This window comes from Aotus nancymaae, unplaced genomic scaffold (genome assembly GCF_030222135.1).
Source record: "Aotus nancymaae isolate 86718 unplaced genomic scaffold, 86718_ANA_hifiasm-v0.15.2.pri h1tg000014l, whole genome shotgun sequence".
NCBI lineage: Eukaryota > Metazoa > Chordata > Mammalia > Primates > Aotidae > Aotus > Aotus nancymaae.
This window is the reverse complement of record NW_026988425.1, coordinates 10939091-10958842: the sequence shown is the minus strand read 5'-3', so window position 1 is coordinate 10958842 and position 19752 is coordinate 10939091. Positions and strand designations below refer to the sequence as shown.

At 44.3% G+C, this 19752-nt stretch overlaps 1 protein-coding gene and 2 long non-coding RNA genes across 11 annotated transcripts in view; 1 reads left to right on the top strand and 2 right to left on the bottom strand.

Moving 5' to 3' along the window:
* Positions 1 to 10821, top strand: part of CTNND2 (catenin delta 2) — a 935473-nt gene extending 924652 nt beyond the window's left edge. For all 9 annotated transcript variants that reach the window (XM_021675376.2, XM_064375868.1, XM_064375870.1 and 6 more), the window contains 2 exons: positions 2151 to 2224; positions 9631 to 10821. In XM_021675376.2, the coding sequence (XP_021531051.2) occupies positions 2151 to 2224; positions 9631 to 9891 (335 nt within the window). In that variant the 3' untranslated portion in view covers positions 9892 to 10821. The remainder of the gene's footprint in view (positions 1 to 2150; positions 2225 to 9630) is intronic.
* Positions 3077 to 7135, bottom strand: LOC105733018 (uncharacterized). The gene is made up of 3 exons (XR_001111153.2): positions 5598 to 7135; positions 5382 to 5503; positions 3077 to 4988 (listed from the first exon to the last, which is right to left on the bottom strand). It is a non-coding gene; the product is annotated as an uncharacterized LOC105733018 (long non-coding RNA).
* Positions 10822 to 12757: 1936 nt separating the features above from the next.
* On the bottom strand, positions 12758 to 18766 carry LOC105733017 (uncharacterized). The gene is made up of 3 exons (XR_001111152.2): positions 18390 to 18766; positions 16443 to 16583; positions 12758 to 13341 (listed from the first exon to the last, which is right to left on the bottom strand). It is a non-coding gene; the product is annotated as an uncharacterized LOC105733017 (long non-coding RNA).
* Positions 18767 to 19752: the final 986 nt, after the last annotated feature.

The following is a 19752-nucleotide window of genomic DNA, read 5'->3' as shown; positions in this document are numbered from 1 at the left end:
GCCTCTCTCCCAACTATCCTTCTCAGGCTCTGGTAACCATCATTCTCCTGTCCATCTTCATGAGATCAGTTTTTTTTAGCTTCCACATATGTGTGAGAACATACGATATTTGTCTTTCTGTGCATGGCTTATTTCACTTAACATAAATAACCTCCAGTTCCATCCATGTTGCTGCAAGTGACAGGATTTCATTCTTTTTAAGGCCAAACAGTACTGGTAGGAGTGCGAATTAGTGCAACCATTGTGGAAGACAGTGTGGCGATTCCTCAAGGACCTAGAAATGGAAATACTATTTGACGCAGCAATCCTAATACTGGGTATATACCCAAAGAATTATAAATTGTTCTATTATAAAGACACATGCACACATATGTTCATGGTGGCACTGTTTACAATAAATAGTAACGATCTGGAACCAACCCAAATGTCCATCAACGATAGACTGGATAAAGAAAACGTGGCACATATATGCCATGGAATACTACAGAGCCATAAAAAAGGATGAGTTTGTGTCCTTCATAGGGACATGGATGAATCTGGAAACCATCATTCTCAGCAAACTGACACAAGAACAGAAAAGCAAACACCACATGTTCTCACTCATAGGCAGGTGTTGAACAATTAGAATACGTGGACACAGGGAGGGGAGTATCACACACTGCAGTCAGTTGTGGGGGGCTAGGGGAGGGACAGTTGGGGGGTGGGGAGGAATAACGAGGGAGAAATACCAAATATAGGAGATGGGGGGATGAAGGTAGCAAATCACCTTGCCATGTATGTACCAATGCAACAATCCTGCATGATCTGCACATGTACCCCAGAAGCTAAAGTACAATTTAAAAAATTAAATTAAAAATTAAAAATAACTCCTTAAAAAACACAAAAAAATTAAAAATAATAGGAAAAAAATTAAAAATAATAGAAAAAAATATATACCACTTTTTTTTTGAGACAGAGTCTTGCTCTTTCACCCAAGCTGGAGTGCAGTGGCACTCTCTTGGCTCACTGCAACCTCTGCCTCCCAGGTTCAAGCAGTTCTCTGCCTCAGCCTCCTGAGTAGCTGGGATTACAGGCATATGCCACCACACCCAGGTTTTTTTTTTTTTTTTTTTTTTAAGTAGAGACAGGGTTTTACCATGTTGGCCAGGCTTGTCTTGAGTACCTGACCTCGTGAACCACCTGCTTCGGCCTCCCAAAGTGCTGGGATTACAGGTGTGAGCCACCGTGCCCGGCCACATTCATCTGTTGACGGACACTTGGGTTGATTCCACATCTAGGCTGCTGTGAGCAGTGCTGCAGTAAGCATGGGAGTGTAGATATCTTTTGATATACTGATTTCCTTTCTTTTGAACATACACCCAGCAGTGGGATTGCTAGATGATATGGTCATTCTACCAAAGCTTTCTTGACCCATAACCCTTCAGCACCTGGAAGAGGAGTGGTGCCCTGTGCCCTTCCTGTGAGTGGATGTCTTGAGCTCCAAGGGTCTCCCATAAGGAAGTGGGCAAATAGGCCCCCTCTCTGGGTCTTCAGAAGCTGCTGGCAACTAGAGGAGACCTTCATCTCTTTCAGCTAGACCACGGGCAGACCAGACAACAGAGCGGGATCCTGCCTCTAGCAGGTTTGCAAAGCCGCAGGCTTCCAGATGCGTGGGGGACATGCGGGCGATGCTCCCTGCCCATCCTTTGGGCCTGTAAGAAATGAACTGTCTGAAGGATGATCAAGCACTTCTGAGAGCTCAAATTAGAAATTCTATTCTTGTCACTCTCCAGCTAAAAGCTGAGCTGCTAATACAGACTCCTGCATGCTTCAGTGCAGGTGACAAGCCTTTATTACCCGCCAGTTTTCACCAGAAAAGAAGGCCATAAAACTTACAAAATGACCATCTGTTTGCAGCATCTGCCCTGACCCTGTCTGTGATGTGAACATTATTGCAAGCAGCTGACATACTGGGGATTTTCTAGAATAACTGTTCTCCTTTTTTAATATCTGTATGTAAAACGCAGTGTTCAGAGCCAAAGAATGTCTTCTGCTTGGAATGGTCCCCAAGAAAACAAGCTTTGTCAGGGCAAGAACGTGCCTCACTGACAACCACTCCTCATTTGGAATGTTGCTTCTTTTGCTAAACTTTTGTTTTCCTTTTCTTTTAGCTCAAAACACTGGAATTTCAACTTTGTATAGGAATTCATATGGTGCGCCCACTGAAGACATCAAACACAACCAGGTAAAGAGCATGCACCTCCTTTGCATTTCCTTTTCAATGTGACTCGTGAAATCACCTGGAATTCTAAACATCAGTTTTCATCCAACATACATAAAGAACTGAAAAAGAAGGCAAGGTCCCCTGAGGCCCTCTCCTCACGCCTCTTGCAGCGTGTGGGGTGTGTGTGTGTGTGTGTATTGGACTCGGCAGAACAGCCTCAAATTTGCAAATGACCTTTGAACCTCGTGCTTGATCTGCTGCAGAAAGCAAGTATTTTACTATGGTGCAAAGCTAAAAGAAAGCCCCAAATTGACAAATGTAAGATGTTGTTACTAAATAGGAATTGTGTAATTACTGGACGGAGATCGAGTCGCTCCGGTAACCCTGCAAATGCATGAGGAAGGAAGCACTCATTATACACAGTCGCTACCAATAAAGGAGACACAGCAAGCTCAATAGAGAGCTTGAAAAAGACAGAACACATAAGTAAGTTCTATTATTCTGCAGTGAATGAAATGCATTGTAGTGTCTCGCTACTCAAAGTCTAGTTGGAGAACCAGCAGCACCAACATTACCCGGAATCTTGTTAGAAATACAGGAGAGAAGCCAGGCGCGGTGGCTCACGCCTGTAATCCCAGCACTTTGGGAGGCCGAGGTGGGTGGATCACGAGGTCAAGAGATTGAGACCATCCTGGTCAACATGGTGAAACCCCGTCTCTACTAAAAATACAAAAAATTAGCTGGGCATGGTGGTGCGTGCCTGTAATCCCAGCTACTTAGGAGGCTGAGGCAGGAGAATTGCCTGAACCCAGGAGGCGGAGGTTGCGGTGAGCCGAGATCACGCCATTGCACTCCAGCCTGGGTAACAAGAGTGAAACTCCATCTCAAAAAAAAATACAGGAGAGAGCCTTCTCTGGCTCCTAACCCTAACCTGCCCAAGATTTGTTGTAGCACAGTTGCATTTTAATTAGATGCCCTTGTGTGCACATTCAGGTTTGAGGAGCACTGAACAGTAAATTCTTAAGGAACCAATCTGAGAGAGAGAGAGAGAGAGAGACTGTGTGTGTGTGTGTGTGTGTGTGTGTGTGTGTGTGTGTGTGTGTTATTCAGCAAACAGTTATTGAAGGCTCATTTTCCCTGGCTCTGCGGGAACTATAAAAGCCAGAAGACACAATCTGTTCCCCTTCATTGATCAGAAACTTCATCCATCTCTCCTTCCCGCGTTGGGCATCATCCCAGTCCATGTGCAGCATTCTGGAAGACATATGGTGTTGTCTGTGACCCTCCTGGTGAATGGCTTGGCCCCCACAGCCTATTTGATGTGTTGCTATTATCTAATCAGCCTCCTCTCCATTCTAGTATTTACTAAAAGCAAAGAAGTCAATGACTAAATAAACAGGGTCATGAGCTGTAGACACCAGGTCACCAGGGAGGTCCCAACTATTCACATGCCGACTTGCCTCCCCACACATAAAGGCAAACAGAAACAAAATGTATTAGAAATGCCAACTTCATTTATGGAAATACACCAGGCTTCTTGTGGCAAATGTGAAATTCGGGATGTACTGTAAGCAGACTATTGCCAATTATTACAGATTCTTGTCAGGTTGTAATAGATCCTTGCGATTTTGCAGCCAAGAGTGTGAGATTTGTCTTGAATTGCCCCAGGTAGAGAGAAGTCCTCAGCAGAACCAGCTCCCTCTGCACCAACCTTCCCCTCCCGGGAGTCCTGCTGTCACTGGCATTGAAGAAAGGCCCTGAGGTGGCCAGGGGTCTTTGACATCTCACAGAGTGGCTGCAGTAGGTTCCAAAAGACTGCTTGCCATCTAGATTTAGAGGATGGTCCATACTGACTCTAAGGGGCACATTCTTTTTACCTAAGCAGATCCTGAGCATTGAAGCAAACGAGAATTAATGTGCTAAGATGGCATCCTTGCTGTGAGGTGAACACCACCTAGCCATAGCCTTTCTCCCAGAGGTCCCCAGAATGTGCTTGACTCGGTCTCACAGTGGAGGCCAAGGGTCTTCACCAAGGCCACCGGGTCTGAGGCGAATGTTTCTAAAATCCATCCTGGAGGGAGAGCAAGCTCCGCACCTCTTGTTAGCACCGAGGTGTTGCAGGCAGGCCCCAGCAGAGCTGCGTCCTGTCTTCGTAGCTCAGGACCACCATCTTTCCCTGAGAGGGACCAGCCAAGGGAAATGGATGATTGGATCTTTCTATCTTAGCCTAACATCTAACGGCATTTTTAAATGTCCACCAGAGAGAGGGTGTTTTTTTCCCCCAGAAGTATTTCCAAGGAGATCATAATGACACTCAGTGAACTTGGAGAGAAGAAAAGAAAGCATTTTACGTATTTTGCACTATGTCATAGGAACAAACCTTGTCTTTACGTGCAGCTTTCTCTCTTGGGGACTCAATAGTGCAACCATCCTAACCCTTCAAAAGACACGTTTTCATGGTCAGGAGTCCTAGAGCGGACTCATAAACAGTGTCCCTGACTTGGATTCTCTGGCCATACAGGTGTGGCCAACCATTCTAGATGAAATGCTTCCAGGCTGGGAGCTTCCCTGGGCCAGAAGTTACCCCAGAACTTCACACCTGGAACAGTTTCACCAGGAGGAATGCTCCAGGGTTTGGTCAGTCTAAGATTGAAGCTTGTCCTCTGCTGAGCACTCTTGTCTCCTGGGTGGCTCCGTCACCAGCCAGGTCTCGGGGGCTTCACACTGGATAGTGACTGAGCTTATGGGGAAGCGATTCATGGAGGGAAATCAGTTCCAAGTAGATCTACAAGATAAGACAAAAGACAAAGAGAGCTGAGAAAGAGGCACCTGCACTGGACATATGACCAGACCACATGTGGGTGCTGCTCCTGTGACCATCTGGAACCCAGGCACATTTTCAGTGAACTCTGAGCTTAAAGACTCCTAGAAGAAACAATCAATAGTGTAAAACACAGTTTGTGATCTTTGGTTTGACTGTCTGAGGTCAACGGGTTACAGACACCACTTTAAGACTTAACTGACTGGATGCAGTGGCTAATGCCTGTAATCCCAGCATTTTGGGAGGCGGAGGCAGGCAGAGAGCTCGAACTCAGTAGTTCAAGACCAGCCTGGGGAACATAGCAGAACCATGTGTCTACAAAAACTATAAAATTTAGCTGGGCATGGTGGTGCATGCCTGTAATCCCAGCTGCCTGGGATGCTGAGGCAGGAGGATGGCTTGAACCTGGAAGGTAGAGGCTACAGTGAGCCATGATTGCACCACTGCATTCCAGCCTGGGTGACAAAGTGAGACCCTGTCTCAAAAAGGAAAAAAAAAGACTTAGCTATGCATACTTTCTAAAACTCCTTTCGTGTTTTTACCAGTCCATCCCATATTTATAAAGTGAAATACCATATTGAGTGGACTCTATGTGGCTGACAACGGGATTTTTGTTCAGGAACTAGAAACAAAGGTTGCTGTTTTGATGACCAATACTTAAATGATAACTGATGACAACAAAACCAGCATCTTGAGGTCCTTCCTGGTGTCCTCAGTCCCACTGTCACATGAGCAGGCCAGTGGTAATTGTCTGCAGAAATGAGGAAGGTGAAATTCAAGGAGGATACCTGTTTCCTTCAGTCCCCCAGCCAGGAAGAGGCAATCACTCCACCTAGTTCTTCTGTCTTCCTGTCCCATTTTTTCACTTCTGTGCTGGTGGTTCTCAAATTGGAGCATGAGCCAGAATTCCCCAAAGGGCTACTAAAGTACAGATTGCTGGGGCCCAACCCCAGAGGCCCTGATTCAGTGGGTCCGGAGTGGAGCCCAGTCATCGGCATTTCTAACAAGTTGCCAGGTGATGCTGATGCTGCTGGTGTGGGGATCATGCTTTGAGAACCACTGATACGTAACGTCTGGCCTCCTTCATTTTCTATGATCACTCTGAGTCTTTAGCCTTCCTGACATGGAAAAGTTGGAAGATCTGTACTGGGCTGCTAGTTCCCTCGTGTTCAAAATAAATCCAGTTTGCTGCCAAATTCGTTAAGGAATAAACCCGAAGTCTTTTGTCATTATGCTAACAGAGTTGGAAGGTGTCATGACACTATCCTTCATAATTCAGAGTGAACATTCTACTATTGAGGAAAAAGTTCAGCAAAGATGACTTGGTAGAAACAGAAGCCACAGGACAGAGCACAGAGAGTGTGGGCATATCAACCCTGGAGAGAGCTGCTGGTCACAACCCCTTTCTAAAACAAGATGCAGCATTAAGGCAAAGCAGGCAAACGCTTCAGGCTTCGGTGTTTCTGGGCTCCTCTAGACCATGACAGACAGCCAGATTCAGAAATCCCCACGGCTCTATCAGGGAATCATTCTACTTCCCTCATCCAAATCTGACTGATGCAAACTTTGCAACTTTTAATGCATTTATTTTTAGCTCTTCTGTGGGAAGGGCTTTTACAGGGGTCATTTCATCAGCCAGATTTTCGACACTGTCAGATAATCCCTTAAAGTTTAAAATGCAGCCAATATTCCTCCACCGCAGATGTGTTTCACCAGCAAACGTCCAAACCCCAAGACTAGTGAGCAAATTCAGCACCCCCCAGGTTCAGCAGCCTCACATGCCACCTGTGACAGTTCATTTGTACACACTCTTGGGCACCAAACCTCAGAAGTGATTGAGGAGGGACTTTATGAACAGTACAGATGAATGGAAGAAGTTAATTCTCTGAGGTAAAAGGCTCAAAAAACTGACGCCCAGCTCCAAAATGTTCACCAACCAGAGAGAACATGACAGCAGTAAAGAAAATTTGAACGAGGTTGTTCAAAAGAAAAAAAAAATGAAAGCAGAAGTCACTCTGGAGGAGACCCATAAGCCTTGTGAGTGACTTCCCCGAACATGTCCCTGTCCCCTGCACTGCCTCCCCTGCCCCCCAAAATCAGCATAAGAAAACACACCGCTTCTCAGTCTCCTTTGTCCACCAACATTTTTTCTTATCTTAGAGCCTGGAGTCAGCTCCTTGAGGCCTGTCCTCCGAGATTTGGCCACCCTGACTCTGATGGGACTGGGCTAGCTTGGTAGAGCACCTGGGTTTTAGGGTCAGACAGCCGTGTGTTCCAGTTCCAGCTCACACCACCACTAGCTATGACATTTTGGAGAAGCTTCTTAACTTCTCCGTGCTTCGGTTTTCTCATCTATAAGGTGAGAGTTTGATAGAGGGATGGACGGATGGATGAATTGGTGGGTGCATAGGAAGACAGACAGATGATAGATTATAGATATTGATGTAGACACACAAACACACATATAAATATTTATGACTACTGGAGTATTAAAGAATTTGCTAAATATTGAATAGGGTGCCTGCTGAACTAAAAGCACAGCAAATCTAGTTCCTTCCCTGTGTAATTTTTCCAAACCTCTAGATTCTGAGACTTTGCATGTCTTGTACTTGGAAAGCAGGCCTGTGTTGGAGTGAAGTTCAGCAAAGCACAAGCAGCGCTCTTCACAGAATAGCAAAGGGCACCCCAACCTAGCAACGCAGTCTGGGAGACCCAGACTTAGCAGTATTTAATTGCACATGTTGCACATTTATTCCAAATATTCCTCTCATCCTTTGTTAGCTCTCAGGCTAAAAAAGGTTTACGCTCTATGGACTTTTTGACTTTTGCAGGTAGACAGAAACCTCATTCATTCAGCCACCACTAACTAGACACGTGGGACATCCCAGACAGCTGCTGTGATGAAGTTCACCACTTCCTTTGAAGATCAGGTCGATTACTAGTGTAAATCAATGACATATATAAGAGGGAGTTTCACTTACTTGAGAGAAGAATTATGCGCAAGCCATTAAATGCATTCATTTACACACAACGTGCTAATTACAAATCATTATCTATTAACTAAGACCACTTTCTAGAGGAGGTTTCCATGCTGAACCTTAGTTAAATTAATAGGGAATTACTGAGTTCACCCAAAAGTGATCAAACAATATTTCTTTAAGAGTGTTTTATAATTCACAGCAGACCTCCTCCCCAGTTACTGCACATTTGCAGAGATTCGTGCATCCTGGTATGCACTTGCTGTAGGGTTACCATCACCCTACACCTTGGGAGGTTCTGCTCATTTCAGGGGCGGGTGCTTGAATAGGGACCCCAGGGACTAGAACAGGTACTAATGCACAATGTTTATTGCAACATTGTTTTGTTGCTGTTGTTATACTTTAAGTTCTGGGGTCCATGTGCAGATATGCAGATTTGTTGCATAGGTATACACGTGCCAGGGTGGTTTGCTGCATCTATCCCCCCGTTATCTCTCTCCAATCCACCCACCCCCTGCTATCCCTCCCCTAGCCCCCCACCCCCCAACAGGCCCTGGTGTGTGATATTCCCCTCCTTGTGTCCATGTGTTCTCATTGTTCAACACCCACTTATGAGTGAGAACATGCGGTGTTTGGTTTTCTGTTCTTGTGTCAGTTTGCTGAGGATGATGGTTTCCAGCTTCGTCCATGTCCCTGCAAAGGACATGAACTCATCCTTTTTTATGGCTGCATAGTATTCCATGGTGTATATGTGCCACATTTTCTTTATCCGGTCTATGATTGACGGGCATTTTGGTTGGTTCCAAGTCCTTCCTATTATAAACAGTGCCTATTGCAACATTATTTACAGCAGCTGAAAGGTAGAAATAACCCAGGTATTCATCAATGGATGAATGGATAAATAAAATGTGGTCTATGCCTACCATGGAATGTTTTATTTTTATATGGACACAATCATGGGGTGCAAGTGGAATTTTGCTACATTGATGTATTGCATTGTGGCAAAGTCATGGCCTTCAGTGCACTCATCAGGAGAGCAGTGCACATCATGCAGTGGAATATTACTCAGCCACAAAAACAGATAAAGGTCTGACATATGCAACACCATGGATGGACCACGCAAGCATGATACTTAGTGAAGGAAGCCAGTCACACAAACACTCTATGCAGCCCCTATATTAGGCAGACTTCTAGAGACAGAAAGTAGAATGGTGCTTGCCATGGGCTGGGAGAGAGGGCGTGAAGAATTACGTTTAATGGGCACAGAGTTTCTGTTTGGGATGATTAAAAAAGATCGTGGTGATGGTTGCACAGCACTGTGAATGTACTTCATACCACCTAATTAATCTTATGCTTCAAAATGTCTTAAAGCAGGCAGTTTTATGTTATGTATATTTTGCCACAATAATGATAAAGATTATGTAGAATGATGATAGCACATGGACATAGGAGCCAGTTTTCAAAAGGAAAGCCAATGGCAGTCGGCAGTTTTGGAGGAGCAGTGCTGCAGTGTGAATGCCTGGATGCACACAGCCTCTTCTTTGAAGGAGAAGTCAGGTCCCGGGGCAAGAGGGAGGTTGAGTCGAGGGAAACCAAGTAACCCAGTGTGGCTCTTCATTCCCATTCAGGTTTCAGCACAGCCAGTCCCACAGGAGCCCAGCAGAAAAGATTATGAGACCTACCAGCCGTTTCAGAATTCCACGAGAAATTACGACGAGTCCTTCTTCGAGGACCAGGTCCACCATCGCCCTCCCGCCAGCGAGTACACCATGCACCTGGGGCTCAAGTCCACCGGCAACTACGTTGACTTCTACTCAGCTGCCCGTCCCTACAGTGAACTGAACTATGAAACGAGCCACTACCCGGCCTCCCCCGACTCCTGGGTGTGAGGAGCGGGGCACAGGCGCTCCGGGAACAGTGCATGTGCATGCATAACCACAAGACATTTCTTTCTGTTTTATTTTTTTCTCCTGCAAATTTAGTTTGTTAAAGCCTGTTCCATAGGAAGGCTGTGATAACCAGTAAGGACATATTAAGAGCTATTTTAGAAAGCTAAATGAATCGCAGGTTAACTTGGAAATCAGTAGAACGCTAAAGCGATCCTAAATACAACAGTGGGTAGCACCTTTCTAGTGTGAGCTGTAGAGTAATGAGAAGGGCTTTGTATTGAACGTGGCTGATGGGAGGAGAGACGAGGCATTCGGGCCAGTGGGGCGTGAGGGTTATCATTAAGCACAAGACACAGAATAGTTTACACACTGTATGGGGGACGGCTTCTCACGCTTTGTTTACTCTCTTCATCCGTTGTGACTCTAGGCTTCAAGTTGCATTGGGGTTCCTCTGTACAGCAAGATGTTTCTTGCCTTTTGTTAATGCATTGTTGTAAAGTATTTGATGTACATTACAGATTAAAGAAGAAAAGCGCGTTGTGTATATTACACCAATGCCGCCGTGTTTCCTCATCTATGGTTCTAAATATTGCTTCAATTTCAGACTTTTGAAAGATGTATGGATTTCCAGTTTTTCTTTACTTTCTCCCAGTATGTTTTAACAAAAAAAAAAAAAAAAAAAAAGCAGGAAAAAAGGAATATTTAGCAGTATTGTTCGTTCTGATATGTGAATTTGTTTGTGGCGACTAAACAAGGCATTCAGCAGTTTCTGACAATTAACATACATCATTCCACACTCCTTGTCAACAAAGTGCTTTTTCACTGCCTAAAATTTTAGATGTAGATATTTGAAATAGATTTTTTCATTTATACCAGTTTTCTTTATGATGATACAGTGTTACAAGAAAATAAATTACAATTGATCTGTCATCCATACTTGCTAAGAATGTCTATTTCCAAGGACCTATATCTTACAAAATACACATTCTTGCTTGTGTGTCTGTGCGTGTGTGGGTGTATGTATGTCCACGTACTAGGAAAATGACCTGTGTGAGATTTTATTTTGATAGAAGCTATTTCATTTGCTGTTCATCTTGTACAAACTTTGTTTTTGGTTTTTTAGTATAAATGTACATCGGTTTGTTCTTTTTGTACTGTATCTATTCTTCTGACCATCTAGTGACTCAGGATATTAGGCCAGTTGAAGTGGAGTTATAGGATTTTCACACATTCACACATACTTGGATATCAACTCTTTCTACAGGTCGTTTCCTTACACGTTTTATCCCCTCAGAACACAATAAACCATGGCCAACTCAATTTCACTTTGGGGCCGATTACTTGAAGTATCCACAGAAAATGTAAACTGCTCGCCTTATTCCCCCAGACTTTTTGTTCATGTGGCAGGGAGCAGTAGACAACTATGGAATAGATTATTAAAACTGAACTTGGAGCTAACGCTAGAATAGTGGTTAACAGAGGTAAGAAATAAGGCTAACCATTTAAAAGAACATGGGCCGTGGGTAAATTAGCTTTGCTCTTTAGATGCAAGTGACTGAGGCCAATAGGTGCCTAGTAAATGTTAACTGTTCTTGGAAAAAATAAAAACATAAGTAACAAAAGAAATTGGCTGCCATCGTCCTTTAAAACTGGCTTCCCTTCACTCTACATAGTTTAATTCAGCTCAAAGTCTCAAGTAAATGGTGCTTTCTCCAAATTTAACAACAATCAAATGATACTCGATTCATGCATAGTTTTGGAAATGAAAAGTTAACTTTCAGAATAGAGCAGTACACAGAAATGTATGTATGAATTTTCCTACAAATTATGTACGAGTTGGACATATAGTTCTGGGTTCCCTCACAGGAATGCTCCAGCTCCTCTAAAGAGAGAGGAACATAGTGCACCAGAGGCAGGGTTTCCACTTGGTCTGTATCACATGACGCAACAGTAAAGAGCATGTGACATGGACATGACTTCCTGTAATGTAATAGCTGGCTTCACCTTTCCAGAAGGAAGCAATAGGACTCATTCTCCGGTTGGAGTTGTGCAGTGGAATTAATGTGCTATGAAAGTCCTCCTCCTAGGAGAAACTTTATGTTTTCTTTATGATTTTTGAGTCTCAATGCATGCCCTACATTTGTGACTCTTGAAGACCAAGGATGTCTGCTTCCCATAATTGTTTGAGAGCACATTGTGCCAGGCTGTGATTAATTGACTCAGCTAGGAGCCTCTGGCATCAGAAGTAGAGTTAGCGGGAAAAATTTAAAAGTGACGTTATTCAAGCCAGTCCTTTGTTCCTTTTTATGCACATACACAAATAGATTGAGGATAGATGTAGACAGAAAGAGAGATGATAAATAGATGCCAGATAGCTACAGACAGATGATAGATGGTGGAGGGATAGATAGATAGATGATAGGTAGATAAGTCGATAGATGAGGGTCTTACTTGAACTATGAATTAGCCTAAAGCCCCAACAGGTTCCCTTGGCAAAGAAGGTGGGTCAGCCAGTGATTTATCGTTTGTAATGTGGGATGTACTGGATAAAAGCCCCAAGTGACAAGAAACCTTTGTTTTGGCTTTCATTGTCCTAAAGTGACCAAGTAAGGCCCCCTCCCCCAAGTGGCTGTGTCTTGCATCTACAAGAGCCTCTAGAGCCTGGATTTTCCTGCAGAGATGGGAATAGTGTTTTTCAGAGGAAAGTGGGGAAACGAGGAAATTTCTTTTTCTGTTCGGTCCCTATGGTAGACCATAAAACACCCAATGCACTTAATAGGATGTAAAATCCAGACCCCCCCTTTTTTTTTTAACTCGAGAGTGTAGATCACCAGGGACTGATGAAGGAACACTGAAACTGCACCGCTAGGGATAACAATGACATGATCTTTTTATTATCACACATTCATGCTATGATCCTCACTAAGAGTCATGCATTAGACAATCAAATAACAGGTTTATAAGAATCAGGGTGACATAGATGTCACGTCATACTTGGAGCTAACCTAAGTGAAGTTTAACCAATGATGACCCATTTCATAGTAATAAGATTCGTGCATTATGGAAAGTTGCTGTTTAAAAAAAGCACTGTTTAAACTCATTAGAAAAAAACAAAAAATCCTCAGTGTATTTGGTATGTCTTGTTTCTCTTCAGCTCCTTTTCAGTGTTTGCTACTGTCCCCTTCGTCTCTGAGAACTGTGCCCCTGAGAAATGAGGTTTGACTGAAGACTCAGTGTTCTCACTCACATGGCAACGGGGAAATGAACATGGCTCTGGTCTGACAAAATGCTGTTTACAAAAGTGTTCATCCAGGCTGTTGGGGTCTCTTACCCACCAAATAGGACACTCCAGGCGCCTCAGCTCACCTCCACCTCAGATGGCAGGAGAAGAAAGGCTGCAGCCAGTCGGTTCACAGAAACCTGACCTTTATCTCAAGACCAAAGGAAGCTCTGTGTGACAAAGAGAAAGAAATAAGCCAGCAATCAGGGAGCCCAGAGTGTGCTTTAGAGATCTGCACGTCGCAGGCTGGAGACTGCTGACATGCCAGAGACCACTAACACGTGGCAGGATTTTCCACAGCCACGTTTCCTGGAAGGCCCCATGGCTCCGCTCCCCACCTGACATTTCAATTCTACAGTGTGATTGAAACAAGATTATAATAGAAACTCATGCTGGGCAACCATCTCATCAAGACCAAACTGATCTTCCTATCATCAGCCTTGTATCCCTGGGTCTCTCTAAAATCCCCAAGTCTCCAACACCAAAAAAACACTTTGTAATGCACTTGGTAGCAAAACCTGACCTGAAATGAATGGTCTGTTTCTCCCACCTCGTGAGACTCCTTCGATATTTCTCACACACAGTGCATTTGACTACCAGGTCCTTCCCAGACTCTACCGAGCGTGTTATGGAGTGTGTGGTGCACACCCAGATTATCTTCTAAAATCTGAAAATTTCTGAGTTCAGTTTGCCCCAAGGGACTCATACAGATGAACTAGTACCAAAGTGCTTAATAAGAAAACTGGACTTGTGAGTCACCAAAGCCTGGTTCGGCTCTCGGAATCAGTTCCCTTCCCGTGGTGCATTTCAGATCACAAGCTACATTCAAGTGTGCTGGTCTCTGTCCTGCAGAGAGGTCCCTGTGGGCAAGAGAGCCTCAGGCACACCACCTCATCGCAAGACAGTAGATACGCAGCAATGAGACTTCTCGGTGTCCTCCACAGGCTTGGCCGTACAAAGCAAAGAGACCAAGACCTCCAGTGTTTGCACACAACAACTAGAACACACCCAAGCATGGGTTTTCCAGACAGAAGCTTTCTAATGCAGCCCCTGTTGCAAGTACCCAGTTCCAAACTAGCAAAGCAGGCACTTGACCCTTCGTCTCTGCATCAGTTCCATCATCAGTAACTTATCTGCACCTAAAGCCTCATTGGCCATGAAGGATAAAGAAGAAATAAGACCCACCCCCGACTCCCTACGCGCACTAGGTAATAATGAAAGTGGAGTTTTAAGTCAAGTTCAGGTCTTAGTAAGACAACGGAATTCTTGACATAGACTTCAATAATAACCACATAAGCAAGCACTGATCACACATTTTTAAACTTTACAATAGTAGGTTGCTCAGTTTCTCAATAAAACGAAGACAAGCCTTTTACGGACCTGGTTCTATGTACCGGAACTTGCCTGCGTGATGAAGACAGCCCCAGGGTGGTGCTGACAACAATCTCATGGGGAAAATGGAAGATGCACGTAAAGCTCTGCCGCAGGGCTTCCGACCAGTGCACTACTGACGTTTTGTGCTGAATAATCATTTGTTTGCGGGTGGTGTGAGATGCTTGCCTATGCATTCAAGGATATTTATCAGCAGCCCTGGCCTCTACCCACTTGATGCTTATAGCACCAGCACTTGCAGCTGTGACAATCTCAGCCATCTCCAGGAATAAGCAAATGTCCCCGGGGGGCAAAATCAGCCCCAGCTGAGAACCACTACGCTAGCGCAATGCACGATATGCCAACCACGACTGCGTACAAGGAAGGAAAAAGATGCGCTCCTAGCTGAGTGACCTGAGAAATACGAGACAGCAGAGATGGCATTTGGCAAGAGCCTAAGGCGCGGAGAGGCTTCCAATGAGCAGCAATGGGGCCGCTTCAGGAAGAAGAAGCAAGTGAAGGCCAAGGTGGAGGAAGGACGGGGAGTGAACAGAGGACAACATGCAGCCAGTTTCACTCTAAAATTAGGAACAGGAGGAGGATAGAGAGCGAGAGGAGTCTGCTGGGGACAAAGTCTGAGGCCCTCGAAAGCTGTATTTTGACATGTGTGGTGGCGCGTGCCTTTAGTCCCAGTTACTGGGGAGGCTGAGGTGAGAGATTGCTTGAGTCCAGAAGGTGGAGACCAGACTAAGCAACATAGTGAGATCCTGTGTCTAAAAATCAATACATAAATAGATACACAGACAAAAAGAAGAAAGTCATATGACAGAAACACTACAAAAAAGGAAATTTACAACATTGTTGCAAAGATTCTGGGGTGTGGGTGTGTGTGATGGTTGTAAAGGTAAGATATACATCAGCGAGTTTCAGACTTCGGCATACGTTAGAATCACCTGGAGTACATCAGCTGGATGGCTTATTCAAAGAGTTTCTGATTGGGTAGGGCTGGAACTGGCCAAGAGTTTGCATTTCCAACAAGTTTCCAAGCAATGTTAATGTTGCTTGTCTGGGGTCCTTATGTTTAGAACCACTGGTTGAGGGAGAATCACTTCTGAGACTGCTGTAGTAATTAACCTAGAAACTCATTACTTAAAGTGTAGTTCAGGGATTAGCAGCATCAACATTGCCTGGCAGCTCACTAGAAATGCAGAATATTGGGTCCCACATTAGAATCTACATTATCAAAAGGTGATTTTTAGGAACATGAAGGTCTGACAGCCATGATTCAAAAACACATGAATCTGCACTAAAAGAATGACAGGCAAGAGAAATAAAACTAATGTGATATAATGTAGATATAAAATGAGTAGCCCTTGGCTACTACTCAGTGAAGGATGGAGACACCTAAAGATCCCTCTGAGGTGTGAGCCTAGGCAACCAGGAGTCCAGCCGTGGAAACTCATCCATGAGAAAGAGGAAAAGCTTTTCCAGCAAGGAAAATCCACTCGGTTTTGGACATGGGAAGTTCCCGTGCTGATGGTGATTGCCGGGAGGCTGTTACCGTGGGCAGTGGGATGTGCATGTGGTGCTTTGAGCTAGAGATGTGAAATCAGGTGTCTCTTTGGGATTAAAAGCTGAAAAGTGGGTGTGGACAGAGCACCCATGAAAAAGAAAAATTGGAGAAAAGAGAATCCCAGGATGACGAGGACCCGTGGGGAAGCAGCATGAGGCAGACAAGAGGATTGAGGAGAATGCCAAGTGGGGTGGGGGTGGGGGTGGGAAGAACGAGACCAGCACACTTTGTCCAAACCGGGGAAGGAGAGCGATTCACATGCAGAGACTGGCAAATGCCACTGGTGGGCCCAGAGGATGGCAAGGAGAAAGATGGCTGAGAACAAACCTTTGCACATGGCAACGTGCAGATCATGTAGGACTTTTCGGGAGTACTTCTGGAAGCAGATGAAGGTGAGTGAACGGGAGGCAGGAGGCCGAGGCAGTGAAAAGCTTAGCAATGGGCTAGCAGTTGAGATGAGACCTTGGCCTGGGACAATCAAAGATGGAATGAAGAATTATTTTAGGGCAGCAAAATAAACTGATTAACCAATGCAAAGGTAACTCACACTCACGCAAATGGTTTAGAAACAACCCCTTCTATGTGTACAGTATTGTATTGCCGTCATTGTTTTTTTTTTTTTGTACTTTAGGTTCTGGGGTACATGTGCAGGTCATGCAGGACTGTTGCATAGGTACACACATAGCAATGTGGTTTGCTGCCTCCATCCGCATCACCTGTATCTGGCATTTCTCCCCATGTTACCTCTCCCCAACCTCCCCACCCCACACTGTCCCTCCCCTAGTCCCCTCCAACAGACCTCAGTGTGTGATGCTTGCCTCCCTGTGTCCATGTGTTCTCATTGTTCAACACCAGCCTATGAGTGAGAACATGCAGTGTTTGATTTTCTATTCTTGTGTCAGTTTGCTGAGAATGATGGTTTCCAGATTCATCCGTGTCCCTACAAAGGACACTCATCATTTTTTATGGCTGCATAGTATCCCATGGTGCATATGTGCCACATTTTCTTTATCCAATCTATCCTTGGTGGGTATTTGGGTTGGTTCCAGGTCTTTGCTATTGTAAACAGTGCCGCAATGAACATACATGTGCATGTGTCTTTATAATAGAGTGATTTATAATCCTTTGGTGATTTATAATACCCAGTAATGGGACTTCTGGGTCAAATGGAATTTCTATTTCTAGGTCCTGGAGGAATCGCCACACTGTCTTCCACAGTGGTTGAACTAATTTACACTCCCACCAACAGTGTAAAAGTGTTCCTATTTCTCCACATCCTCTCCAGCATCTGTTGTCTCCAGATTTTTTAATGATCGCCATTCTAACTGGCATGAGATGATATCTCAATGTGATTTTGATTTCATTGTGTTTTAACATTTGTTCTCCTTGTCCTGTTCACCACTAGTATCCTCAGCCTCATTTTTTAGAAAAGGGGAAAAAGATGCTGTGATATCATGCAGCTGAATACAAAATTTTGCAGCTGGACATTAAATTGGAGCTTTTTGGCTCAAGAGATAATTATAAGTGTACCAAGCGAAGGAGCCAGAAAGAAGAAATATCTAATTCTGCAGGGTGCACCCTTTACTCAGTACCATGACGTCCATACAGGGCAACGGGGATACGTCTGATCCTTAGCTCAGTGAGTCACGCTGTCTGTCTACTGCTGTTCACCATACATCCCACACAACCAGTGCCTGCCACATCCGTTACCGTTGCCATCGATCTTTCTTCCAGAGTTTCATCCTTACTACCCCACTACAACCCCATCTGCTCCAGGCTACTTATCCTCATTTCTCGTATGACCAGTCTATCAGAAGCCTGGTCCTTGATGGACCCAACAGTATGTTTTTGTTCAGGGAGTTCTCTTCACAGCCTCCATCGCTCCCATACTCAGCAGAGAAGCCTGGTGCCCATTTCCTAATGGCTGCAAGGATTCTTCATGCTCTCATAATTGCAAGCAGACGTCTATGAGACAATCAAATAGTTAAGTCACGGAGCAGGGAAAAGTGAACTGGCCTTTGTGGGAATTACACCCAAATCATTGGTCATGTCAAGACTGCATGTGCACACCTGAGCTAACCTGTTATCAATGGAAACACTATCCCAATTCTACTATCTGAATATATAGCCAGCTCTTAATTATCAAAGACAGTTGAGAATCGCACACATACACCATTTGAACTAGACTAATTCTGATTTTCTATTGCTCTGTAACAAACCGCTTCAAAAGTTGTGGTTTAAAAAACAAGAGAGAGAGAGAGAGAGAGAACTTACTGTTCAAGAATTTGTAACCTGGATCATGCTCCATCGGGGACAGCACAGCTGTGCTGCACTGAGTCAGCTGCGGAGGTGCTGGGGCTGGAAGCTGGAATCCCTTAAACGCTCAATCACTTAGCTGTTTGGCACTTGGGCTGGGAAGACTCAAGTAGCTGGGACAGGGACAGCTGTGGCTCCTCAGGCATCCTCTGAGCTCTCTCCATGGGGTCTCTCCAGCAGGGATGCTTCAGGGCAGCCAGACTTCTTACTTATTATCTCAAAGTTCCCAAAACCCATATCCCAAGGCAAAGAGCCAGGCACCAAAGTCAGGATGCATTCCATCAGTCAATGCAGCTGCAAAATACTGCTTCATTTCAGGGGACAGGGCTGAGCAACAGACTGCTTTTGCTGATGGAAGAGCCTGTGGGATAGAAATACTGCAGTAGCCTTTTTGATACAATCTACCACAAAACTGGTAACATTTTGCAGCAATAGGTTCAGCGTCCTCTTTCAAACATTTAGCCAGTATTTCTTAATATAGGCAAAAATGATGAGTTTTACTAGAGGAAGTAAAAAACAAATAATGTAACTAATATAAATGTGAGAAAAAGTCGTGTCATTATGGTAGAAGAAAAGCTTTTGGATCTTGAGCTTTTATTTTCCTCCAGCTGAATGAGAAGGAAGCATTCAGCAACTGTCTGTTCCTGGCAACCATCTTATGACCATGAGGAGTCCAATTAGGCTAAAGCCAAAGTGGAGGAGAGCAGAACAGGAGATAGAAATAACCAGGCTCTCTTCTAAGAGCACTCAGAAAGCACCAATCTCAAGACTATCACACAACAGGCAATAGTCAGGTACATGACCATGTTCTAGAGACACTCCCTGCCTGCTCCTAGGAAGTAACAGAAGGCTGGACCGATGGAAGCAATCTCAAGACAAAACCCAGTTAAGTATTCACATTGTCATTTTATTATAAAAAGAACATACTTTTCTGAAAAGTTAGGGAATATAATTACTTTTTTTAAACTCAATGCCAATTTTAGTAAGCAGAAAAGTGTTCCATAGATACTTTCTGTAGTCACCATCGTAATATATCTCATTCACCCACCAGTGAAATATGCTGCAGATTTATAACTGAAAGCATTTGAAATTATATTATTGCCTTAATACACTATTAGGAGCAATTTCAGGTTCTTAAGTAATTATGTGCTTCACGTGTTCACCATCTGTAACCAGTGAGAACAATCACTGAAAGATGATCAAATCGCTGAAACAACCATAACGCAGGCTGGGAAGCTGAGCAATGATCCATCTTTCTTCTGAGTCGGGCTCTGAGAATACTGTTTCCAAACGGGAATGCCTCCAAATTGCATGGCCATTT